Source organism: Mugil cephalus, chromosome 8, assembly GCF_022458985.1.
Source record: "Mugil cephalus isolate CIBA_MC_2020 chromosome 8, CIBA_Mcephalus_1.1, whole genome shotgun sequence".
NCBI lineage: Eukaryota > Metazoa > Chordata > Actinopteri > Mugiliformes > Mugilidae > Mugil > Mugil cephalus.
Window position 1 is genome coordinate 12,023,718 of NC_061777.1, and position 26,797 is coordinate 12,050,514.

At 42.0% G+C, this 26,797-nt stretch overlaps 1 protein-coding gene across 3 annotated transcripts; it reads left to right on the forward strand.

The window, feature by feature from the left end:
* The first annotated feature begins 1,437 nt into the window (after positions 1-1,437).
* Positions 1,438-25,944, forward strand: nipbla (NIPBL cohesin loading factor a). 3 transcript variants are annotated; one of them, XM_047591697.1, is made up of 49 exons: positions 1,438-1,839; positions 3,456-3,527; positions 5,385-5,534; positions 5,793-5,958; positions 7,024-7,124; positions 7,254-7,365; positions 7,484-7,647; positions 8,636-8,784; positions 9,319-9,409; positions 9,654-9,872; positions 9,988-10,239; positions 10,329-11,080; positions 12,080-12,287; positions 12,414-12,590; positions 13,433-13,606; positions 13,716-13,877; positions 13,965-14,068; positions 14,157-14,243; positions 14,328-14,559; positions 14,897-15,048; positions 15,156-15,236; positions 15,402-15,502; positions 15,713-15,842; positions 15,960-16,042; positions 16,319-16,451; positions 16,782-16,925; positions 17,020-17,106; positions 17,335-17,555; positions 17,675-17,777; positions 17,864-17,962; positions 18,070-18,216; positions 19,136-19,270; positions 19,478-19,576; positions 19,690-19,743; positions 19,839-19,947; positions 20,075-20,205; positions 20,321-20,461; positions 20,549-20,642; positions 20,739-20,893; positions 21,055-21,145; positions 21,259-21,432; positions 21,639-21,829; positions 22,064-22,171; positions 22,474-22,674; positions 23,172-23,318; positions 23,466-23,833; positions 23,926-24,100; positions 24,370-24,567; positions 24,659-25,944. In XM_047591697.1, exons 3-49 carry the CDS (start codon positions 5,471-5,473, stop codon positions 25,019-25,021), a joined length of 7,629 nt encoding a protein of 2,542 aa, XP_047447653.1. In that variant the 5' UTR covers positions 1,438-1,839; positions 3,456-3,527; positions 5,385-5,470; the 3' UTR covers positions 25,022-25,944. The 3 variants fall into 3 exon arrangements, with proteins under 3 accessions (XP_047447653.1, XP_047447654.1, XP_047447655.1); XM_047591699.1 differs by having other exon boundaries at positions 1,439-1,839; positions 10,329-10,504; XM_047591698.1 differs by lacking the exon at positions 3,456-3,527.
* Positions 25,945-26,797: the final 853 nt, after the last annotated feature.

Consider the following 26,797-nt stretch of genomic DNA (forward strand, 5'->3'; position numbering starts at 1 on the left):
CCAACATTATTATTATTACCTTTCATCATAACATACCACTTCGTCTCATACCTCGATTTAAAATGAATCACAAAATGTTAAAAATATACGACCCCCTGACATTTGCATGTACACAGCAGAGATGGAAAGTGCTCTGACAATATTCAAATGTGAGGTTCTCGCATTTTTCTTGATTTTATGAGACGTTTTATTTCTGTTTTAGTGTATTTTATACTGTATTTTTAACACATTTAAATTTATTTTTGCAGCTTTCATGACCAAACATAGCCATGATTTATAATACAGGGCAATCATTTGGATTTGTTTTGTTCCCACAGCAACATTTTGATGAATGATTCAATGTGCCAAATTATAAATATCACTATACAGCATGAGTACTTTACATTACTCTACATTAAAATATAGAGTTACTTGAGAACATTAGATACCCTAGTGAAAAAAGTGCATACTAATAAATCACAATGGCACTAGATCCCCCTTCATAACCGTGTAAGAAAACTGTTAATTCAACTGTATGATTATTTTGGAGGATGCAGTTTGTGGTGCTGTCAAACTGTATTGTATTAAACGCCAAAGTGTTATGTTGTCTAGCCCACTAACTAAAACAGGATTGTCCAAATAATGGGAACATGTGTTGGTACAAGGCAAATTACGATAGTAAGACAAACCACAGTCTCCTAAATGAAAACACAGCTCTCTCAATTATTTTAAATAAATACTTATTCCCAGAAACTTCATGAAGCTAAGATTAATTGCACAACTACTGTACATGTTTTCAATGAACTAGTGAGAGTATGTTGCTAAACTATCTTCTTCTCTTTGCAACTGAGCATTTCAAGAGGTATTATTGCTTTACAACATAACAGAATATATGTTTGTCAGAGTAATACTATTATATTTTTAAAATAGGCCGCATCTTTATTTATTTTTTAATTATTATTTCAAATGCCCAATGAAATTCACACATTCAGTATAGCTATAGGTGCAGGGTGATAGTGATCTAGTGATTCAATTACACAGCCAAAACAATTTTAAAAATAATTTATTTACATGTGCATTTATTCTGTGACACTGAGATGAGTAGCAGGCAAGCAAATCTTGTTTGTGTGTGTATTTATTGTGTGAAACCAAGATGATTAGTAGACAAGTAAAGTAAATTTTGTTTACGTGTGTATTTTCTTGTGTGAAGCTAAGATGAGTGGTAGACAAGTAAATTTAATTTGTGTGTGTGTATTTATTGTGTGAAACCAAGATGAGTAGTCGACAAGTAAACTTGGTTTGTGTGTGTGTTTACTGTGCGAAACCAGGGCGAGTGGTTTACAGTTATCGTTACAGTAAAGAGGAAATAAACTTGTCTTGCAGCGCCCTCTCGCGGCCCAAAGAGGAAACGTTGCATGGCATTTTGTTTGGCGCCGATGGAGGGAGTCACTCCTGAGATCTTTGGTCAGTCAGACGGCAGAACTTCCGGTCGGCATTTTGTTCTACGAGAGGAGAGCTTCTCGATCATCGCAACAATCGTCATATTTCTCATTTACTGTCGAAATTGGCTGCGCTCCCTGTTTATGTCGGCGCAGACCGACGGAAACTTCGAAGAACGAATGTTTCCCCGCGAATGTGCGTTGAAGCCTTCACCCCCGAGTGACGGAAGAAGAACGACTCAGTCCGACCCGGATTATTGTTGATAGCTAGCAGGCTAGCTCATCGGCTAGCTAGCTGGCTGGCAAGCCAACCGAGTTCCTTCTGGAGGAGCTGCGAGAGAAGAAAGGGGGAGCTAGAGACACGGACACGGACACAAACCGAGCTAAAACATTCCCCTCCCTTTGCACGCAACATCCGAAGGTAAATACAATCGCGCACCTTTCCTCGCGATTCCAACTTTTTAAATTGCATTTGTTAGCAGCAGCAGCGATAAATGTTCTGCTGCTAGACCACCTACGGCGTCGTTAATCGTGGACCGGGAGGTAACGGAAGCTAGCGGGCTAGCCGGAGAAGCTAGCTAGGTGTGTTTTTGCTCCGCCGAGGCTCACGGCCTCGACTGGATGTCATTTATCGAGCCCGAGGATTGGGCCACGGAATTGGAGTCCGTGTTGCTGCTGTTGCTGTTGTTGTTGTTGCCTTTTCATTTTACTCTCCAACATGTCGGTTTGTTTTTTGTTTTTTTCCTCGAGCTGAATAGAAATTGGCTAAAATTCATTAACCCCCCGACTAGCGCTTCCTTGTATTATTTGAATAGTCTTCCTTTTATTTGAATGAGGGGCTTCGTTAGAGGCAAACCAACAACACTAATAGCTTAGTTAGCCTCACTAGCCAGCTATTTAAAAATACGACTATTGTTGTTAGGGATTGATAGGCTGCTGGTGTTAGTGGTTTTAGCAGCTATGGTAACAGCACTATTTGTGCTACACGCACTTACTGCTTATTGCACTTCTGGTTCGATGCTAAACTGCATTTCGCTGCTCTGTACCTGTGCATGTGTAATGCCAATAAAGTTGAATCTAATCTAAACTTGCTTCGCCGCTGGTACGAAAAAAGATGCAGGCAGTCAACTTCTTGGCAGCGTAACATTCACGGTTTTGTTCGTACGCATCGGGCTGCAGCTCGCGCTTAAACGTAAACATTGGGATGGACGCTAATGTCACTTGGCTAACATTTTTGGTTAATTGTAAGTGCTTTCTGAGCTCTTGCGTTGTGTTTTTTTTATTTTCTTATTTATTTTTTTTGTTTATTGGAGCTCCTGGCTGGGGTCGCGGTCTTGTTTTGAAGTGTCTGCGCTTCGGCCGTAGCTACTTTACTGTTTGACTTTGAGGGACACGCGCGTGCTGTTGGATATTATTTCATGTTTTATATTCTTGGCTACAAAAGAAAAACGCGGTGCAGTTGTGTTGTCTGCAGCGAGCCGGTTTGCAGAGTGCATACAGCGGCTTGTGGAGGATGCAGCCCCCCCCTCCCTCCCTCCCTCCTCGCCACCATCACAGTGCATCTGTTCCTTTGTGCTGCCTCCTGCCTGTCAGTCTCACAGCTGTCAGCCAAGCCCCTGCCTACAGAGGGAAACCACATACACTAAGCGCGCTAATGCAATGTTTACAACATCGGCCCGTTGACCCAACGTAGCAGTTATTCACGTATCAAGTCTGTGACCCCGGCGATGGCTCGCTCTCTGCTCTGGTTGGGTCTCAGCACAGTGTTTATAGGTTTGTGTTGCCTTTAGTGATAAGCATAGGTGCCGCAAAAAAAAGTTGTTGTGTAATCTTAGAAGTCATTAGACATCACATGCTGTCAACATTGCTGCACACGTTTGTATGCTTTTGGGTTATCAGTGATGACAGGGTGGCTGCGAGTGAGAGAAGCATGTGTGGGTACAACGTTTTTACTGTAAGCGTATCAAGAGCAACTCAAATGCAGTTTTGTTTCACAAAGCCTTGATGCAGAGTTGTTTTTTTTTTTTCTTTCGACAGATTGAAGGGGTAGGACTTTTTAACTGAAATGTCAGTGAGTCCACCGGAGACTGCACAGAATTCTTCGAAAAGGTATTATAACAGCCTGAGTAACTGACTTGTTACCCTTAGAAATGCTCCAAACGTAAATATCGCAGTTAAAAAAAAAATGGTAATGGAAACACCTACATTTCGAAAGACCTCTCAAATATCGCTATGGCATTTTTACGCTCCCTTGAGGTGTTTTTTCGGATGCTTTGGTATAAAAGTGTATCGCAAAAGTGCAATTTGTGCATTTCCCTGTCACCTGCCTCACTGGAGATGCAGCAGGGGGGTCATGTGACCAATTAATTTGTAGTCCATCTTTCTCAACATGAAGTCTCGTGTGATGAGAATTTAAGAGAATTGTGGGATATCGCGAGACGACACTTTACGAGAGTTACAACTCATTCACAAAACACCTTTCAACGGAAACACGTACAGTATGCAATTGTGCTATATCGAATTTTCACAAATATCACTTTTATTTTGCAAAAACTGTAATGGAAATGCAGTTAGTGACTGTTATTGGGCTTTAAAGCTAATACATGTAATTGCGCATATCTTAAAGTTTAACACATTGATATAAAGTCTGTGTCATGCAGATATATGTAGACAGCGTACGGACACATAAAGTACATGCAGCTTTTCGGTATTCTGTACGTTGCAGCCGACATTTTCATCTTTTTTGACCTCCTACACGGTCTTACATGAGAGGTCGAGGGCATTTAACAAGCAGTGAGATTAAGGACAAGCACAAATGTTGTGTTTTTCCAGCCTGTCAAAGTAAGATGTGACTTGAGAACCCTATAGTTTTATAAAATGAAATAACACAACGGCCAACGGCCACAATCGGCTCCCTGTTTGTTTCACGGTATTGACGATATTAACAGAATGTATGTGAAACGTGTTGCAGGCAGAGCAATCAAAATGTTTATGCTTATTCACAGGAGCAAGTTTCAGAAAAATTATCCACTGGTGGTGGTAGTAATTCCACACGAACATAACGTGTTCTTTTGTGAAACCCGATAAGCCTATGAGACATGTAAAATACTGTAATGTCAGTATTGTGCTGTTGTGTTTATGCATTTCTGGCAATGCATTTTCCATGCACATGACAAATCCTTCAACATGTGGATACATCGTGTGTCTGTTTTTGAGGTAGATGTGTATATCTGAGATGACATTTAAATGACTCAAAATAACAGTAATAACCACAAGAATCTGTCAGTATGTTGAAGCACTGATAACAACAATCCCATGCGTTCAATCTGCAGTACTCTTGCTACTTAATGTGGGAAAAAGCAATAGAGAAATATAATGTTATTAAGCAGCAGGATTGTTTAATCGTTCACAACTTTGTCCTCTAATCTATAACCTAGGTACAATTCTTAGTGGTTTTGTATTTTTAGTATGTGCCAGACGTTGAATTAGACATCTGACCTGTGCTCATGCTAGCGGTGTGACGTCACTGCATGCAGAAACCACTGTGGTTTACTCCCTTATGGATCAGTACCATGCAACTAGTAATGAACTATTTGAGTTAAAACCACAAGTTCCCGTTTGAATGCACAGTGAAGAACAAGGACTACTGTCCAGATTATCAGGATCTAGTGAGACATTTATTTGTGCTTTGAGGATGTTGCAGCAGAGACAATTTGTACGCAATGCAAGGCAATATCACCATAACAGCACACATAGTGCATACAGTGGATGTGCATTTATATTTGAATCTGTGTTTTTAGTCAACTGGAAAAATATTTATTTTATGATTTTTACTGTTTGTTTTTTATCTGCTCATTTTTGAATTCTGTCTTATGTATCTGAAACATTTTTTTTGTCCTCTTGTCTGGCGCTCATGCTGTTTTTGTCTTTCTTTCACTTTCCCTTATTAACCTTCCTCTAACCCAGGTGCCAGGAGATGTGAGGACGGGTGTCGTCCATCGGCCCCCTGATCTACCTGTGTATCAACACACTCCCCCACCCTCACCTTCAGCATGAATGGGGATATGCCTCATGTTCCCATCACCACTCTTGCTGGGATCGCTAGCCTCACAGACTGTGAGTGTTGCCCAGTTGTGCTCTGAAATCATTGTTAGAGATGATGATCTGTCATCCTGCCTAAAATACAAATCTGAAATAACCCGTCTTTACTGATGTAAATTTGTAATTGTGATTACAGTTTCCCTTGCATGCATATTTTCCCTCTAATTTTCTGAGACCATGTCCCCTGTCCTATATTTCTAATGCTTGTTTCTCAACATATCTTTTATTTCTCATCTTTATTTCCTCTTTGAAATCTATCTGTTCTCACCTCAGTGTTGAACCAGCTGCCCCTCCCTTCACCTCTACCTGCCACCACCACTAAGAGCCTCTTATATAATGGGAGGATTGCGGAGGAAGTTACGTGTCTACTGGGCTGTCGAGATGAGACTCTGGCCTCCCAGCTAGCCCATGGCCTCAACCAGGTCTCCACAGAGCACATGTGAGTGTATAAATGGCTGAAAATTGTCCTGATGAATCAAAAGAAGTCCCTGCCTGAAGATCAGAAGCAGCGTGGTTACGTGAAAATAATCGGGCTGTTGTGTTAGAGTCAGGGGTTGTGCATAACTTAACCTGAGAATCGATCAGTATAACCAGGTTAAAACAGAAGCGGTGCCACGTCGACATATATATAGAGGGAGAGACCCTGGTTAGTTCTTTGTCTAATTAAAATACAAAGGGATACATTTTTAATGAGATGCAGACATGAAAGACTTAACACACATACCAGAAAAAAGCTTTCCCTGGGGCAAATTTGCAAGAAAATGAAAATTCAAGAAATGTGTTTTAAAACTATAGTTCCTAATGGTTTTGATGGTATGTAACGTTACAGGTGTCCTTTTTGTCCAAGAGTGCGAAAGATCTAATTTAATGTATTCAGTCTGTTAGGTTAAAATTTACTTTGTCATTTTATATATTGTAATCGCTGTATTGGATAGAAACACTAATCTGGTGCAATCCATTACAACAGCCCTGTTATTACTATGCTTATATAAAGAGTCTTTTAATTTTTTTTTACGTTGAAAATCCTTATTTTTACCTTATTAACTTTGCAGTGATTGATGGTCTACTGAACTGTTTTCCGTGGAACCGCGTGTCTTGTGTTTTGTCCTACCCATTAACTTGAGGGGGGCAGAATTAGTGAAAAATTATAAGCTTCGTAAGATAATTAATGAGCTGTATTCGATTACATTCTGTTGAAGTGATGCATCAAAGAAAGTGCGTAGATGGTGTAGTGACAAAAATCTTGTGACGTACCCAGATACTTGATAAATCTGTGTAAGACATTAGCATAATTCAGAAATCCCGTAAGTCCTGTCTTACAGTAGAAATGTTGTGCTGGTTCACAGCTCGACCCTTAAAGAACTAATATAATTGAATTTATTAAAAATAGCTTGATTCGTTCTTTTTTTCTAGTGTGTAGTGTAAACTGTTATGGCTTTCCTCCCTGAGTTATAGGCTCCGTGCCTCTAAAATTATGACCGTGCCTTTTCGTGTGGTTTTTCAGAGAGCTGAAGGACAACCTGGGTAGCGATGAGCCGGAGGGTGATGCACCACTGTTGCTACAGACCATGCTGGCCAGGAACCCTGGCATCTTCAGGGAGAAAAGTATGGTCACAAATACTTGTTATTTTTTATGATGATTTATTTCAAGTGCTACAGTTAATCAGTAGTGAAATAATAAAACCCAAAAGACAGGGTTTGATACTTGTTTACATATATTTTGTTTCTTTGCAGATGTTATGCAGCAGCCAATGGTACCACCATTCAAGATCACCCAAAATTCCATGCATAGCCCTGCCCAGTCTGCAAACTTCCAGCCGGCTGCGATTTCTCCAAATCCTTCGAGGTCGGTTAGGCTGGGAAACCGAGCTGGCTTTAAAGTTTCACACATTGCAACTGTTCTACATTTGTCTCCTTCCATTTGCTTTCTCACCTCCCTTTGCCCTTTGCTCCTGTTTGTCCAGCCGGTTTGTGTCGCCCCAGACTGGTTCCAGTAGCAGGTACATGGGCCAGCAGAACAGTCCAGTACCCAGCCCCTACACTCCCCAGAGCCCTGCCCCCGGTTACATACAGCAGTATCCCCACCAACAGCCACCCAGCTACAACCAACACCAACAGATACAACAAGGTGAGAGGGCGTGTTGCACGACCAGACAGGTTGTGAAATAGGGATCAGTGCATCCTTTTTTTTTTTTTTTTTTTTTTTTGCCAGTACCTTCGGCTGATGACTTTCACACGCCCGACTCTGCACGCGATTAGGAAATTAGAATAGAATGTACTTTACCAATTTATTTATTTTTTGATATTTTATTTCGAAGTAATTGCTGCACAGTTACGGTCAGAGGTTGATGAACTACTGTTTCTGGCATGATTTGATTTTTTGTCATTGTAATGGAAATGCACTTAAATCTGTTATCTGAGACCATGTTAGGAACAGTATCCCATATGCATATATTAAGTATACACAAATAGAAATGAATAAAATAATTAACATTAAATTACCGTTATATAAAATAGGACATTGTTGTTATTTCAGGAGTTTAGTCTTTGTGTCCACTAGAGCAGGTATTGTCACCATATTGTCATTGTTATATGCTACATAAATGTCATATTTGCTTTTTCATTAATTTATTTCACTAGATTTCAGCTATAAAATTCTTTCATCGTACTTACTGTGTTATCTTTAATTACTATAATTTAAAGTGTCCTCTGTTTACGTAATTGGTAATTAGTTGAAGTTAAAAAATAATTGGTTGAAATATTTATTCTTTGCACTTAGATAGTTTTAAAGCATTTCTCAGGTACAATTATACACTACTAGTTCACTGGTAAAGTATAGGACCAATAACAGGAAGAACAGGTTTGTTTCAACAGTGCCATGATTTATAGACGTCTGCTTAGCGGCTAAAAGCCTAAATAAATTTTCAGTTTACAGTCACAAAAAAAATGAATGCACTCAAAATGCAATCTGTTAGTTCAGTGTAATGACGTTTCCTTTGTCGAGTGACTTTCTGGGTTGTTTCTCTTTAACTTGGGATTTAAAATAAACAATGATTAGTTTACTGATGGATGACTTTAAAACAATGAAATAACCTCTTTGTTCTTGAATATACCAGTTTCTGTGGCGAGCCCCATGGTTCCTGGTGGGATACGAAATCTCCACGAGGGCAAAGTGTCAGGGCAGATGGCCAACGCTGCCAACCACCACTCAGACAGACATGGTACTGAGGACTACATGAACATTGTACACCGACTGGGCAACGAGGTACGAGTGAGAGTCTGTGATAAAAGCATTTGCATGAAGTGTCGACATCGACCAGCGCGCAGTCAGATTTGAGGAAAAGTAAGAGTAAGCAATGTGTTGTTAGGGTTGCTTTTCGTAGTGCTAACCAACCACCAAGGGGTTTCTGAATAAAAACCAGAGAGCCGCAAATGTGTGTCGTTATATTTGTGTTAGTTTCATTTGGTTGTTTATAACTTCATCTTGAATGGGCTTGGTTCAGTCAAATTGGTATTTGCAGTCAGTAATTTTCTAAATGAACACTGGTTTTGAGGTGGGATTGGTCTAGTTTTATTCCCCTGCTGTGGCGCGATGCTTGGAGACTACAAGATATAGTCAGCAAAACACTGCTGTCAGCATAACTTTAACAAACACTGAATAATTTGCACAATTAATTTATGGCTTTTACTTGTGGTAATCATGAAGTTGTTATTACGTGGGTCTCTCCAGTGCATAGCGTATACCTATAAATCCAGTGTACAGCTCATATTTAATCTCCTACGCCTGTGTTCTTTCCAGGAGGGTGATTCCACCATGAGGAACCCGTCTTTCTCCCTGAGGTCTCCACAGTCAGTCTGCTCCCCAGCAGGGAGTGAAGGAACGCCTAAACGTAAGGAAACCGGAAGAGAAAAGGAGGCATTACAGTGCACATGCCTCACCTGCCTGTTCTTCATTGAGAGAGAAGCTTCTCTGAAAGACTCGTGTTATAAATAGTTTGAGGCCACTGAGCTTCAGTAGTAATTTCAGTGGTCATCGCACCGCCTTGTTTCTTTGTTTCGGGTGCTCGTGATTTCTATGCTGTTGGAAGGATGACTTCCGTTCTCATAACGTTCATCTGCGCTGCTCCCTCACAGCGGGTTCTCGTCCTCCGCTGATTCTCCAGTCACCACCTCCCTATGCACCCTCGCCAAGGGAAGGAGGGCCTGACCAGAAGCAGCTCCAGCAGAGGAAGAAAGCCCCCACGGTCAAAGAGGAGAAAGATATGTACGACATTGTTAGCTCTCCCAACAAGGACTCTACGAAACTGACCCTCAAGCTGTCCAGGGTGAAATCAAATGAATCGGATCCTCCAGGTAAGATTTTCTATCTTAGATAAAGTGTAGATATTGTGTTCCTCTAGGACCAAAATACGAATATCAGCGTTCATCATCACGCAACTTGATACATGTGTTTTTATCAATGTCTCAGGTGATATGCCAGGCATGGACCAGAACTCGGACAATGCGGAGTCAGAACTTGGCTTTCAGCAGGTTCCCGTTCTCCAGCAAAATCTAGGAGCCCGGCTGCAACAGCAGGTCTCCCAGCAAGCAGTCGGCGCCAGTGGGCTGCAGCCTCCCAGTTCCCCTTATGACGAAGCAGAGCTGGACGCCCTTGCTGAAATTGAAAGGATAGAACGAGAGGCTGCTAGTGAGAAGTGCTCCAAAGAGGTGCAAGATAAAGGTGTGTAACAGATCTCTATACATAATTAATAACCGTGCGTGTCATTTTGAAGTTGCGACTTTATTTTATTTTCGCGTCTCCTTTTACAGACAAGCCACTGAAGAAGCGAAAACAAGACTCCTTTCCCCTGGAGCCAGGTGCAGGGGGACCAGGTGGCCCCACAGGTGCTCCAGGCAGCGGATCAACAGGAGGGGGCAACGCTGGCAAACTAACTCCGCAAGAGGCTACTGCAGCTGGGAATGGTGCCAGCCGTCCTCCCCTCATGGTGAGCATCGACCTACAGCAGGCAGGCCGAGCTGATGGCCAGCTGGACCCCTGTCTCGCTGCCCCTATTCCAGCCCTTGAGGCCCAACGCTGGCCTGAAGAACCAGCTAGTGGGCCGGCTGCAGTGGAGGGTTCTGATACAGCTTTGCGGTTGAAACCAGACGGACGGCCGGAAGTCATCAAGAACAGGGTTGATAAACATGACAGCAGGAGAGAAGGTCGCGAGTCATCCAAGCACCGTCACGATGAGAAATCCTCAGAGAGACGGGGAGAGATGCCAAAGTCGTCTAGTCGAGGGGAACACGGACGAGACAGGGACCGTGAATCTGACAGGGATAGGAGGCATCGGAGCGAGACGGGCAGTCGAGACAGGCGGTCTCCCGACTCTCGCTGCCGAAGTGATCGAGATAGGTCTGGGTTTCGGCCGTCTTCCGCTGGAGACCCTGGTCGGAGCAGCAATAGGCAAGACGGTTCCAAACCGGCCTCTTCGGCATCTGGTGCTAAAATTCCAGATTCTTTCCCTGCTCAGCTCCTGGGAGGGCATAGCGGCGCGCTGAAGAACTTCCAGATCCCTAAGGTGATCTGGACCGACCCAAACCAAATATCTACTCACCTACCAATCATTCAGCTGTCACTGCCTGCAGTCAACCAATCAAACCAAATCACACCCCTACTCACTCTTGTTTTTGTTTTCCCATTCGTACGCTTTTTTTTTTTTTTTTTTTTTTTTTTTATAATTCCTGGGGTTGGTCTTAAAATTCTGTTGATGCATTAACTCACACCTAACCATCTGTTACAAGTAGAATATGTTGTTTTTATTTTATTAAGTTGTTAGTGTGCGAACTAAAGCAAGTACGTTAAAGAAATCTTCCACTGCTTTTCTATAAAATATTCCACATGGGAACCACTCGCAGTCTGTAGCCTCTTTACAGTGAGTCTGCATTTATCTTATCAACACGGTGAAAAGATACCGTTGGCCACATGGTGTGACGCATAGTTACATGCCCCCACGACTGTAAAATGTGCTGACCTAATATTCTGACATTTTGCCCTTCCAGAAAAGGTCAGTTCAAAAAAAGACCAAGTGCACAAGACTGCATGACCAGCCTCTAGATTTTGCAGCTCATCACCCACAGAGCAGTGCACCTGGATCAAATAAATATATTTATTGAGAACACTGTTTTCCTGAGAGGTCCTACTGGTGTGCTGTGTACATATTTTATTATTGTTTAATTGGACACGAGTCAGCCGTTAAATCTCAAGGAGTAAAAACCACACAAGTTTTGGCCTGTTGCCCATTATGTCAGGAGGCGTTTGCTACCTTGACACTACAATTTAAGAGCTGGGGAAATTTGGAATGACAGTGGAATAAACCTTTACGTCTTTGCTATCAGGACCCTGTTAGTTAACATCAGATTCACCAATTTACATATCTTACCTGATTTTCTTTTTTGTAAGCGGTGCGGTTGTTTTTCCGTTGAAGGTTGTGTGAAAATGTGTAAATTCATAGGACATTTGGCCCCGGAAACTTCTCGAGAGCTCTCCTGACGTCGGGACTTTTAATTTTCTCCCCCAGATCAACCGTGAAAAAGATGGCAGTGGGTCGACCGAGGGGCAGACGTGGAGCCAGCCTAAGGTTAAACTGGAGAGGCTGGGTTTGGTGCAGGACTTCGAGAAGCGGCCCAAGCCTGTTGTGGTCCTCAAAAAGCTTTCCGTTGACCAGATCCAGAGGATCATTCGGCACAGCAAGTCTGGAAAGAACAGGATCTCAAAGTCTGGCAAAAGTAAGATCAGAAAGCTGCCTTGCTTAGTTCATCCCCGTGTTGTCCGTACTTCAGTTTTCTATGAATTTAAAATGAAGATATTGTCTGATTGTACATAACGCAAAAATATTGTGGTCGTGTTTTCAGGTGGTATGGACCCAGCAGTCCTTAAAGAGCTCCCCCCAGAGCTACTGGCAGAGATTGAGTCAACAATGCCCCTGTGTGAAAGGGTAAAAATGAACAAGAGGAAACGAAGCACTGTAAATGAGAAACCCAAATATGCAGAGGTCAGCTCAGACGAAGATTTTGACGCAAACGGAGAATGTGAGTCATTTCATTGTTTTGTTTTTTGCCCAATGTTTTTTTTTTAATGTTAAAGTGGAATTGATGTCACAAAATGAGGCGAGAGTTGAGATTACCATTTGTCCATAGAGAAACATTTAGATTTTGAATCTTCATGTTCCACTTCGGTCAGTGCGTTTACATGCGCAGCTTAATTGAGCTTCGAATCCGGTCAATTCTGAATGCGGCCATTGTCCCAGTTTACATGCAACGGAGAAAACGATTAACTGACGGGAACACGTCCTCCTCCTCCACACTAGGTGGCGTTATGTGTCTCGTCAGCTGTTTAATACCATGTTAATATAAGCCTCCTTTCCTGTTGACCTGTTATGTCATATAGTAAACAAGAGTCCTTCATGCAGCAGACGCGCATTTCAAACAACAACCAGATGGATAATAGTAAATCTTTTTTAATCTCGTACGTAATGTGCATGCTACTTATGGTGCAGATAAGATGCTCGCTATCCCTCAGGTGGTTCTTCTACCGGCTCTGTTTACCTTCTTCTCCTGCAACCGGTTTTCTTAGATATTTTGTTCCACGTTCATACACCAGCGCAGCAGTTGTGGAGCATGCGCACACGTGTTATCCAGTTAAAAGTCCGATTAAGCGTATGCATGCTGGAGAAAATGGATTTCCAATCGCATTATCTGGGTGTCTTAATCGGATAAAGAGAACTCTGATTTTAGTCGGAGTGACGTGTTTACATGCTTTTAAGTTGTCCAGTTAAAGTCGGATTAAGGCAATAATTTGTTTTTTTTCATGTGCATGTAAATGTACAGACTGTTGTTAATCGTTGCCTAACTTCTCTGCGTTAAACCTGCAGCTGCACGGAAGCGGCATCGCAGAGACAAAGACAGGTCCTGGGAGTTTGAAGAACGAGAGCGGCGGGGATCAGGGGAACACCGGAAAAGCGGGCAAAGAGACAGCCGGCGAGGGTCAGGGAGCCGCTACCGGGACTCCTCCGAGGAAGATTCGCCGCCACCTAGCATGAGTGAAGGTCAGTGAACAACGCTTTTGAAATGTCTCTTGAAAATTTTGCGTTTCGGTCCAAAATGAAGGTGACATGTTTTGGCGTCTGACCGAGAGAAAATCATTTGCTCCCTTAGTTGCCAGAAAAATGAAAATGAAAGAGAAGCAGAAAAAGCGGAAAGCCTATGAACCTAAGCTGACACAAGAAGAACTGATGGACTCATCCACATTCAAGAGGTTCTTGGCAAGCATCGACAACATACTGGAAAATCTGGAAGATGTGGATTTCACTACCATGGGTAAATATCAGTGGTGATTTGCCTTCTAACCTGTACTGTCGGTATGCCAGGTTTTCGTCTAACAATTTGTTTTGTGTTGTCCTGCAGCAGATGATGATGAGATACCTCAGGAACTGCTTCTTGGTAAACACCAGTTGAATGAGCTGGGCAGCGAGTCTGCCAAGATTAAAGCCATGGGAATCTCCAGCAGGGTACCGTATAGCTTTTATCCATACGGACACTTGTGTATGTGCGATGCTGCTCCAGGTGCAGGTCTTATAACAGTCTCTGTTCTTGTAGATCCCATCTGACAAGTTAGTGAAGCTCCTGAACATCCTGGAAAAGAATATTCAAGATGGGTCCAAGCTCACCACCTTGATCAACCACGTGAGTTCCCACCTTCACTTTTTTCTGTGTCTTCTTTGCCGCCGTGCACGGAAACAGGGCTGAATTACTTCCGCCTATCTTCAGGACCACGATGCTGAAGACGAGGAGAGACTATGGAGAGACTTGATAATGGAGAGGGTCACCAAGTCTGCAGACGCCTGCCTGACGGCTCTCAACATCATGACCTCTGCGCACATGCCCAAGGCGGTCTACATAGAAGACGTCATAGAGCGGGTGCTGCAGTACACCAAGTTCCATCTCCAGAACACACTGTATCCACAGTATGACCCCGTCTACAGGGTGGACCCACACGGAGGTGAAGATGAAGAGCGTTGTGATGTTAATGAAACTCTATTGATGTGATTGGAATGAGAAAGTGCTAATAGAAATAGTCTGCAGAGAAAAAAGGCAGAAATGACTGTAGAATCAAACTAAGCTCAATGCGTTGAGTATGTGTTGGCTGATATATGGTTTATGATAAAGTCCCTACAGATCGAGAGGAGTTTAACAGTGTGCTTGCAAATTTTGACTTGACTTTTATTTGCATTACATTCCGCATCTCAGAAAGCGTTTGAGGTGTGAGCTGTTTTGTTCGTGACCCGAAGCATTCAGAAGCTGTTGTTAAAAAATGCTTTTAATATGCTCTCTTCTAGGCGGCTTGTTGAGCTCCAAGGCGAAGCGCGCGAAATGTTCCACGCACAAGCAACGTGTCATCATCATGTTGTACAACAAAGTGTGCGACATCGTCAGCAACATCTCTGAGCTCCTAGAGATCCAACTCCTCACGGACACCACCATCCTCCAGGTAATAACTTTCAACACACTGTATTAGAAATCAGTCAATACATCAAGTCAAAAATTGGATCGCAAACCAGACGATGACTCATACTTGTTTCTTTTTTTTTCCCCCAGGTTTCCTCGATGGGAATCACTCCATTCTTTGTGGAGAATGTCAGTGAGCTGCAGCTGTGTGCCATTAAACTAGTTACAGCTGTGAGTATTTTTGGACAGAATTTAAACGTTTATTTAACACACTTCTCTGCAGCCATGTTTTTAGGGGACAGAAGGTTTTTTTTGCTGTTGAAACAAACCTTCAATAAGTTACGTATGTTTCTTGGTGTAACTTTTACTGTGAAGCTAATTATTTTGTGTCTTTAGGTGTTCTCGCGTTATGAGAAGCATCGGCAGCTGATCTTGGAGGAGATCTTTACCTCTCTGGCCAGGCTGCCAACCAGCAAACGCTCCCTCAGGAATTTCAGGTAACTTGATTTACATCAATTAACATTTGGTGTTGCAGGGATAAAACATCGATCGTATCACAATCACTGTTGCAAAACAATTATTGAGACGGAGGTGAAGATATCTAATATGTAAAGCTGTGCTCTGTAACCCACAGCCATGTTCATTATTTTCCTGGGTAATATTCGTAATAGTCACTTATCAGGGTGTCCCGGCCTCTTGTGTCGTAGGCTGAACAGCTCAGACCAGGATGGAGAACCGTTGTACATCCAGATGGTAACTGCTTTGGTGCTGCAGCTGATCCAGTGTGTGGTCCACCTCCCCAGTGACAAGGATGTTTTTGAAGAGTATGACACCAAGGTGAGCGAAACAAGCCGACGCAGAACGCCTTTGCATACAATTTCTCTACATATACAGTTTTTATTAATAAGAACACGCGTATATAATTTGCTTAAAAGACCTTGTTCTTCTTCGTAGGTGGATCAAGATGTCTTGATAACCAACTCTTACGAGACGGCAATGAGAACAGCGCAAAACTTCCTCTCAGTCTTCCTCAAAAAGTAAACATCGTTTTTATTTGCCTTCAGTGTTGCACTCTTCTAAAGTTGTATTTTGTCATCTTCGCTACTGCTGACGGTGCAGACTCATGTCGAGAGAAATGAGAAACTTTTTCCTTTTGGTACAGTAGTAAACACATAGAGATACAAACAATACAGAAACCTACTTTTCAAAACATCTCCGTCTGTGTCATTGCGCCTTCCCTTTGTTCCTCATATTTCCTGGTTGCTTAACCCATTTCCCCCTCTGCTACTTTTTTCCACTTTCCCCTACCGCAGGTGTGGCAGCAAGCAGGGAGAAGAAGATTACCGGCCATTATTTGAAAACTTTGTGCAGGATCTGCTTTCAACGGTGAACAAACCCGAGTGGCCTGCTGCAGAGCTGCTGCTCAGTCTGCTTGGTAGACTGCTGGTTAGTATAACAAAGATATTTCCTTTTATACTAGAAATGCAACTAATTGTGCTCAAGTGTTTCCAAGAATAGACAGTCCAGATAATCAAAACAATCAAATGGAGTTTGCAGCTAAATCCTGTTTTTGTACATTCTTAGCATTTCTGTAGCATCAATGGATTTGCTTTTTATTTAAGACACACAACCAGTGACTGGATGTATTTTTTTTTCCTATTCATTTTGCAAATTAATGTCATTCTCGGTCTAAATTGTAATAATTATGGCTAGTAATAAATTTCTTGTTGACGTCTGTTCTTCTGCTCTTTCATTCTTCCTCTCTGCTCCTATCAGGTTCACCAGTTCAGTAACAAGCAGACGGAGATGGCTCTGAGGGTGGCGTCTCTAGACTACCTGGGCACAGTTGCTGCGCGTCTAAGGAAGGATGCAGTCACGAGCAAGATGGACCAGAGATCAATTGATCGTATCCTACAAGAGGTACAGAGATATTTGTTGACGGCACTCTGTTGATTTTTTTGGCTGATATTGGATTGGCGTGACTCTTTTGTATTCTTTCTCTGCTTATGTCTAGTCTCAGGGCAGTGATGAGACCCAGCAGCTGCAGAAGGCTCTCCTGGACTACCTGGAGGAGAACGCTGAGACCGACGCCTCACTAGTGGTGGGTTTACATTAGGCTCAATGTGCAACTTTTGGAGATTTAAATATGTGAAGTGTCTTTGCATGTTCCGATTGTCACTCTGGCTTTTTGTTTATTATATTAAATAAACCTTTCAGCCACATATGGAAGGCACACATAAGAATAACTATATTATAAATCACCGTGTGTTAGCATTATTGTTGTTTTTTTTAATACTGAGACCTTTCCTGGATCTTCTCTGTTTTCTAGTTTGCCAGGAAGTTTTACATTGCCCAGTGGTTCCGAGACGCCACCACAGAAGCTGAGAAGTCCATGCGTAACCAGAATCCCAAGGACGAGGACTCATCGGATGGACCGCAACACGCCAAGGAGATGGAAACTACCGGTGAAATCATGCAGCGTGCTGAGAAGCGCAAGAAGTTTCTGCGCAACATCATTAAGACCATGCCGGCTCATTTCGCCACTCTGAAGTAAGGACGTGTGCTGTCTTTGATTAGTCGCATCTTGAATGTTTGCGCAGTATTTCTTGTTTTCACAGTTTCCCTGCAAGTTAAATCATTTTGTACAACTCATTTGCCTTTCTCACCAGAATGAACTCTGACACTGTGGACTACGAGGACTCCTGTCTGATCGTGCGTTATTTGGCCTCCATGAGGCCGTTCGCCCAGAGCTTTGATATTTATTTAACACAGGTACGATTTATATTTCCTCACTATAAGTCTCTTTGTTTTTAATGAAACATAATAACTGTAAAAACACTTTTTTTCTTTTTTAATAGATCTTGCGAGTCCTAGGGGAAAGTGCCATCGCTGTAAGGACTAAAGCCATGAAATGTCTGTCTGAGGTTGTGGCTGTGGACCCCAGCATACTGGCAAGGGTACGTGTGGCTCTATTCTGTTACGTATGCGAGTTATTTTGTCGTCTTTTTTTTTTTTTTTTTGTCCCTGTGCTGTTTACTGACACTGCCTTGTTTTTTTTCTGTAGTCTGACATGCAGCGTGGCGTTCATGGTCGTTTGATGGACAACTCCACCAGCGTGAGGGAGGCAGCTGTAGAGCTGCTGGGCAAATTTGTGCTCAGCAGACCCCAACTCACTGAGCAGTACTATGACATGCTCATTGAGAGGATACTGGTGAGTTACTTAGACCTAAGTAGCGCTACAGTAATTGACAGTTATATGGTACCCACCAAACTATGGCATGTTTTTAAAAAGGAGTGTTGTTGTAAATGGGTCGGTTGTTTCGTGGTGTCTAGACCTCGAGTGCCCCACTGTGGTGCTGCAGTTAGAGATATTTTTAAAGTCATTCATATGTCTATTTTAATGCCCTTGTCCATATATAGCGAAGACACAATGTGTTTAAATATCTCTGCTTTATTGCTGTATTGTTAGATTAATCATCACACTGTGGATTGGCAGTTGATGGTTATTGACGAGGTTTATTTGAGTAGTGCTCCTTTCGTTGTATACCGATGACCTTTTGTATTGGCTGCCTCCCACAATATGTTTTCAGTCTAGAGTTACACATTAAGATTCTCGTAAACTATTTTTGTAAACTGATCTTGTTTGAAACTAGTGATATTGAACAGCTGGTGCTGTACACGTCTTGTGCTTGGAAGGGAATATTTTTATGGCCACTTAATTTACAGGAGAATCACTGCAAAGATTAATAAGCGAAGTTGCATAAATGGGCCATTTGGGCTGTCTCAGGTTGCTTTTATGTGATTGAAATAAGCTGTTTAGGATTAAGGCTGATCCTTGTGATGTATGCAGTAGTCATATTCATACTGAAATGCACTCAAACATAAAAGCTTCCTACTTATTCTTTGGACTTGGCATCTGGGAGGTGAAGGCATTGAAATTGTTGTGCCTGTTGTCATGGAAATGTTCAGGAGGGTTCAGGAGAAGTTCACCCTTTATTGCAGTCTTATACTGCCACCTGTTGGCAAACACACGCTATTGCAAATAATACTGAAAATGTGTAAATGAAAACATCGTCTTGTGTGTAATATTTTCATGTCCCTGGATGATTTGAACTGTTTTTGATGCACAGGACACTGGTATTAGTGTGAGAAAACGGGTGATCAAGATCCTCAGAGACATCTGTCTGGAGCAACCGACCTTCAGTAAGATTACTGAGATGTGTGTGAGGATGATCCGCAGGGTCAATGACGAGGAAGGTATCAAGGTACGGAGCAGCTGCTTGTTTGTTTCCTCATGCGTCTGATTTGTAGAGATAAATTGACTCCTGTAAAATTTATCAATATAATTTAATTGATCTTTTATGAATGTTTGTATAGATCTTCTCAATATTGCATCGATATTTTCACAAATCCTAGTTTAAAATATCTGTAAAAATATCAGCCTAACCAAATGACGCTTGTGTTGCTCATAGAAATTGGTGAATGAGACATTCCAGAAGTTGTGGTTTACGCCAACTCCAGCCCACGACAAAGAGACCATGACCAGAAAGATTCTCAACATCACTGACGTGGTCAGTTTAACTGACTTATACGTTTCTTCTCTACAGCTATAGAAATAAAATGATATATATAAAAAACTGCATAGATGTACATCAACCCTCAACCTGTTTGCCATCTTCTTCAGGTTGCAGCGTGTCGAGACACTGGCTACGACTGGTTTGAACAGCTTCTTCAAAATGTAAGTGTTTGACTTTGTGTCGATGCCTCATCAGTCCACGAAATATTACGCTTTTAAAAAGATTTGGAAAGTGAATGTTGCCTCTTCTGCTCCAGCTTCTCAAATCTGAAGAGGATGCGTCGTACAAGCCAGCCAAGAAGGCCTGTGTTCAGCTAGTTGACAACCTGGTAGAGCACATCCTTAAATACGAGGAGTCTCTTGCAGGTATACATGTTTTTTTAAATAGCCTACTAAGTCAATAGTTTTTTGTGTGTTTATACTTAAACTCAGTACCAAGTAAGCAATTTATTTATGTTTTCTTGATGTTTTTTATTTCCTCTTTCCTCTTCAGAGAGCAAAGGGGTAAACTCAACACGGCTTGTGGCGTGTATCACCACCTTGTACTTGTTCAGCAAGATCAGAGCCCAGCTGATGGTCAAACATGCCATGACCATGCAACCCTACCTGACCACAAAGTGTAACGTAAGTTGTTACTGCAGAATCATTAATAAAATACTCTAATTAAATATTTCAAGTCTTTAAAATGAGTGTGGATTTTTAATCATAACGAACAGTTTCCATATTGTTTCCCCCGCAGACTGCCAATGACTTCATGGTCATCTGTAACGTGGCAAAGATCTTGGAGCTTGTGGTTCCTCTGATGGAGCATCCCAGTGAAACGTTCCTTGCCACCATCGAAGAAGACCTCATGAAACTCATCATCAAATATGGCATGACTGTGAGTGGCGGCGATGCGATGACACGTGATCTGTGGGAGTTGAAGTGTTATCAGAACTGACTCGATGGGTTTCCCTTCTTCCTCCAGGTGGTCCAGCACTGTGTGAGCTGTCTAGGAGCTGTTGTCAACAAAGTTACGCACAACTACAAGTTTGTGTGGGCTTGCTTCAACAGATTCTATGGTGAGATATACACTTAGCAGCTTTGATATGGTAGCTGCTGTTACACAACACATAATGCAACAACAGATAACATTCAACTTTTAAATCTTTTCCAAGGTGCACTTAACAAGCTGAAGATTCAGCATCAGGAGGATCCTAACAGCACAACGTTGGTAGCAAACAAGCCTTTCCTGCTGCGATCACTCTTCACTGTGGGGGCCCTGGCACGACACTTTGATTTTGATCTGGAAGAGTTCAAGGGCACCAACAAGGTAACACAAGTGTCAGTGTTTAGTCATCTTAAACTGGAGAACATCTTACCGTAGCCATATTTTGAGCCACAGCCAAGATACGCTGCACCGTTACTCTGAGACTGCTGCTGTTATGATTATTAAAATGTGTTGTATCTCACTGCTATGCGTGTTGTGTGTAGGTTGTTATCAAGGAGAAAGTTCTTGAGCTGCTGATATACTTCACCAAACATGATGACGAGGAGGTCAAGACCAAAGCCATCATCGGCTTAGGTGAGAACATTTTTTAAAATCACAGGTTAACACATATATATATGTATATATATACTGTACATGGAGATGGTATTATTTACTTTGCTTTGCTCTTTGTCGTCGTTTTTCTTCAGGTTTCCTTGTCATCATGCATCCCAGCCAGATGTTTATGCCTGAGGTGAAGACCTTGTACAACGGCATCCTGGCTGACAGCGCCTCTTCCATCAACCTCAAAATCCAGATCCTCAAAAATCTCCAGACGTACCTTCAGGAGGAGGACACACGAATGCAGGAAGCAGACAGAGAATGTAAGTTTGGTTGATTATGTAGTTTTAAAAAAAAAGATTCTTGATTCAGCACTCTGGTATTTTATCCTCTGTTAATATAAACTATAAGTTGATGACACAATCAACAGCAGCTGAAGTGGTCTGCCATAAGTTTAACATTTTGTAGTATTTCTGTATTATTATTTGTATTATATAATGAACGCTGTGCCCTTTCTTGTTCCTCGCAGGGAAGAAACTGTCCAAACAGGAGGATCTGAAGGAGATGGGAGACATCTCTTCAGGGATGAGCAGCTCCATCATGCAGCTTTATCTGAAACAGGTGCTGGAGGCGTTCTTCCACACCCAGTCCAGTGTACGGCACTTTGCTCTCAACGTCATAGCTCTCACACTCAACCAGGGTCTCATTCATCCTGTGCAGGTAAGAAGTTAAAGCCGGAGCCTGTAATCTACCAATACGATACGAATATCAAACAATTATATTTTTCATTTAGCAGTAAGATGTGTTTTGTGTGTAAGCGTTAAAAGCATGCTAACTAAAAATGCCCAATATTTATTATTATGTGTTCCATAGCTTATTTAAAAACTTTCCCCTTAACACAAATATAAATGTAGGCATGTGGACTGAAGACGTTGCTTCGTTCTGTTTGTGCAGTGTGTACCCTACCTCATTGCGATGGGAACAGACCCAGAGCCCAGCATGAGGAACAAAGCTGACCAGCAGCTGGTGGAGATTGACAAGAAGTACACAGGCTTCATCCATGTGAGTGTCCATGTGTTTGTCTTGTTACTCAAGTTTGTGGCTTTAAATTAGCTAAATCCTTTGAATCCATATAACAAACCCCTGTGAAACCATTTTCCATTAACAACCTTGATTATGAAATGAGCAACAGGTGATGACTCAGTCATTCAGTAACATCTTAGCACAGAGTAAGATGTGACAGGATACGTGAGCTGACCCTTAGATTGATGAGATAGTAAAATATTTACAGTACGCTGTGTGTGAGAATATCACTGTGAATGAGATATGCTAACGCTCCTCTGCCAACCCGTATTCGATCTCAGATGAAGGCAGTTGCTGGGATGAAGATGTCGTACAGTTTGCAGCAGGCCATCAACATGTCTCGTAAATCCATCATAAGAGGCTTCAGACAGGACGAGACCCACTCAGCTCTCTGCTCCCACCTCTTCTCTATGATCCGAGGGAACCGGCAGCATCGGAGGGCTTTTCTCATCTCGTTGTTGAACCTCTTTGACGACAGCGCTGTGAGTTAACCTGCGCTCATCTTAACATGACGAAGTGCTCATTAGTGTAAAGTGGCATGTCCTGATTACCCACATGCCAGGTGAACATTGAAAATCTACCTTTTGTTTTGTTTTTTTTAAATACATTTCCTCGAAGTGAGTCTTGACCAGAAAAAAAAGGTTGTTTTATAGAAGTCTTATGACAGTTTTCAAAACTTTTGTTCATAAAGAGATGTGTTTAAGCAGCTATTTCAGCCTCTTTTCATGGCAGACCTCGACTTGTCACAGAAGGGAAAACAAAGGTGTATTAATGAAAATGTGGGTCCCATTGAGTACCCCACTAAGCCTCAACACAGAACCATCAAACACAGGACGTCCCATAAGTGGACTATAATTAAGACACCTGTGCCTTCCCTACACTTTAAAATGTATTCTGTGAAAAAGGTGAACTAACAATGGTTTAAATGAAACACTGCTACTGACTAACGGTCTTTCTTTTCCCATCTTTGTCTCTGCAGAAGACAGAAGTAAACATGCTGCTGTTTATCGCGGACAACCTTGCTTGTTTCCCATACCAGAGCCAGGAGGAGCCTCTCTTTATCATGCACCACATAGACATCACCCTCTCCGTCTCTGGCAGCAACTTGTTGCAAACCTTCAAAGAGGTAGAGGGACATTTGTGAAAGATATCTTGCCTCTAAAATGTTCATTTAGATGGTTTTTGAACATCCTCAGAAGCACAACGCAGAAAAGAAAACATGCACTTGTCTGTATACTAAGTCGTTATTAAAACGTCTTTCCTCTCTGTCCAGCTTCTTTTAAAGGAGCCGAGGCGTAAGGAGAAGAAGGTAAAGAAGGAGTGGAAGAACGTGTCAGATGGGGAGGACGAAGAGAAGATGAACTGTGATTTTCCCCGGAGTGACGACGAAGAAAACGGCAACAGCGAGAACGACGGTGAAGATGTGGTACGGCGGCCCAAAAAGTCAAGGCAACCTGTCGCAAACAGCTCAGAGTCCGAATCTGATCTGGAGGACTTGGATGTGGAGGACGCGGAGAAAGTGATGAGGCTCCTCCCGGACAATCCCAGCGGCCTCTTGGACTTTGCCAACGCCGTTCAGGGCATCCTGCTTCTGTTGGTTCTCAAACAGCACCTGAAGAACCTGTATGGATTCTCTGACAGGTAAGATGTCTATGACCTTTAATTCTATGCAGCCTTTATCTAATTAATATGCAGAACATCCGTAACTCAAAACATGTGTTTGTCTTCAACAGTAAAATTCAGAAGTACTCTCCAACTGAGTCGGCCAAGGTGTACGATAAAGCGGTGAACAGAAAAGGCAGCGTTCAGTTCCACCCGCGACAAACGCTCGACTTCATCACCAACAACATGGCTCGCGCCAATCTGACAGAAGATGTAAAAAAGAGGATAGTCAAACAGTACCTAGATGTAAGTAATTACAGTTCATCTGATTGCTGGTCCAGTTATGGCAACGGCTTTGGTTCTAAAAGTCTTTATTTCAATTTCACTTGTATGAAGAGCGCAGTACATTCAGTTTGCTTACTACAGCTACATGATTTTATTTTAAATTTACATCTGTGTATTAAATCTGTTCTTTTCAAGAGATTCAATAGTTGGTTTGTAACATTTTACAGCAATATTTGGTTAGATGTCTGCGTGAAACTTCCTCTCAAAGTTCTCGTCTTCCTTCCTCACAGTTCAAGGTTCTGATGGAACATCTGGACCCAGATGAAGAGGATGAGGAGGGAGAAGCGTCAGCCAGTGCTAACATCAGAAACAAAGCCATAAACGCCCTTCTTGGAGGCCCCGGCCCCATGTCGGGACCCAGCCCACGCAATCAGGCAGGACCAGAGACTGATGATGATGATAGCGACGGCGACGAAAGGACCCCTGGGGTGAGAACGACGATTCAGGCTGTTGGTAGATTTCAGTTAAAGTTGCGGTGGAAAATAAATGTAACCTTCCTTCATTGTGTTTCCTGTGCAGTCCTCTCGAAAGTCAAGGCGAGCTGGCGACTCCTCGGATCCCGGCCGTATGAGCGAGACAGTGGATGCTATGGATGTGATTGCCCTTTGCTGCCCCAAATACAAGGACCGGCCGCAAATCGCTCGAGTCATCCAGAAAACCTCCAACGGGTACAACATCCACTGGATGGCTGGCTCCTACTCGGGGCCCTGGGCGGAAGCCAAGAAACGCGACGGCCGTAAACTGGTGCCTTGGGTGGACACTATTAAGGAGTCGGACATCATTTACAAGAAGATTGCCTTGACCAGCAACCACAAACTGAGCAACAAAGTAGTACAGACTTTACGCTCACTGTATGCAGCGCGGGAAGGAGGAGCTAGCTAATGGCTCCCGTGTGATGTTTTTACTTTTTCTTTTCCTTTTTTTTTTTTTTTTTGTTCCCCTGCTCCATTTCTACTTTATTGAAATCTTCATCTTCCCTGCTCCTGCTCCTCCCCCTCAACCTGCCACCTCCAACAACACAGCCAAACTTCACTGGATTCCTAACCTCCCCCTCTCTTTCCTCATTTTTGTAAGAAAACACAAGAGGGCAAGAATATTTGACACTACATACTTTTACATGAGTTATTCTTGCAAAAATGACACAAAACATAAGACTTATATTAGAGGGACTGCTCATGTTTTGTTTGTGTACAAGTTCAGAGGATAGAATCCTGAAGGCATTAAAGGAATAATTCACCCAAATTGTCCCTTAAAAGGCTATCAGAAAAGAGACCTGGAGGGAAATGTTTTGTTAACATTGTTGTGGGAGCTCCTTCGCTGTTGTGCAGCAGATTCCAGTTGCTCATTTCTACTCTGTATAATAGTTTAACACGTCAAAAAATTAAAATGTTTATATCAAAAAAGTTGTAAAAAAAGAATAAAACATAAGTGAATGTTGGAAATTAGTCTTTTTGATGTTCTTATTAAAGTGTTTTTGGAGTTTATTATACTAATAGCACCCTGATGGTTTTTCCTTTTAGCTTTTAGATATTTGGAAGAAAAAAAAAAGAAGGAAAAAAAAACAGAAAAATAAGAATTTTTATTTTTGTTCACTTTTATTTGTCCATGCTGTACAATGGCAGAGTCCTCTGAATATAATTTATTCTATTTCGAACTACGCATGCAGTATATGTGGCCTATTACAGGAGGATATTTTGTAAATGTAGATTTTGTTGTATTAGGTCACCCTAGGAATAAGAGGAAAGGGGATTCATACCCTTTTGGTGGAACAAATACTGCAATAAATTTTCTACTTCTCTTTGTCACTTGTCGGCTCCAAGTGTTAATCTGATCTTTTCATTTTGAAACGTTGACAAGCTTGAAATGAGGATCACGAGAATGAGAGAACATGCAAATGATGCAAAACAATAATGATAGAAGTATGGTCATAGATGGCTGTTTCAGTTTTTCCTATATTAGCATATGTTTACTAATCATTTAACATATTGAGGATTATTAGTAGTACAATACAAAATACTTTACCAGAAGAATTTTTCAACACTGTCTGAGCAAAGTTGTCCTTTTTAAACTTATCATTCAGTCTTGATAATCATTGTAAAGTAACATATTTTACTGAATCTAAGTTGTTTGACCACCTTTGTGTTTGTTCACACAAACCTGTTGCTTATCTTTTGCCGCAACTTCCTTTGGTTCCATTGTCAACCAGTGCTCCTGTTTTTAAAACACAACCCAGCACCCATGTAACTAACTCAGGGTTAAATAAGAGTTATTCATTTATTTGTTGTGGCTTTTTAAGTCACTTTCTTGGTTCCCAGTTGTCATACGGTAAATATTCTACACTGGGTAGAATCGTTAACATATATTTTTCTTTTTCAAGTTCAGACTCGCACTTTATTGTCCCCGGCGTTACCTGATACCAGAAGGGAGGAGTGTGAAACGTGTATTTTAGGTAGTGTGTTTCTGTTTGTGATGGGGAGCATGGTGAAGTAACAGGTGGCACAGTACATGATGATCGGTTCGATAATGCTGCAGTACAGATGGAGTAGAAAAGTGGGTCTTGACAAAGAGGGACATGAGTGTATGGATGGCATAGAGTCTTTGCTGGCAGTATTTGTGCATGTTGCACTATTTCCACTGTCAATTATGAGTCCTTTTATC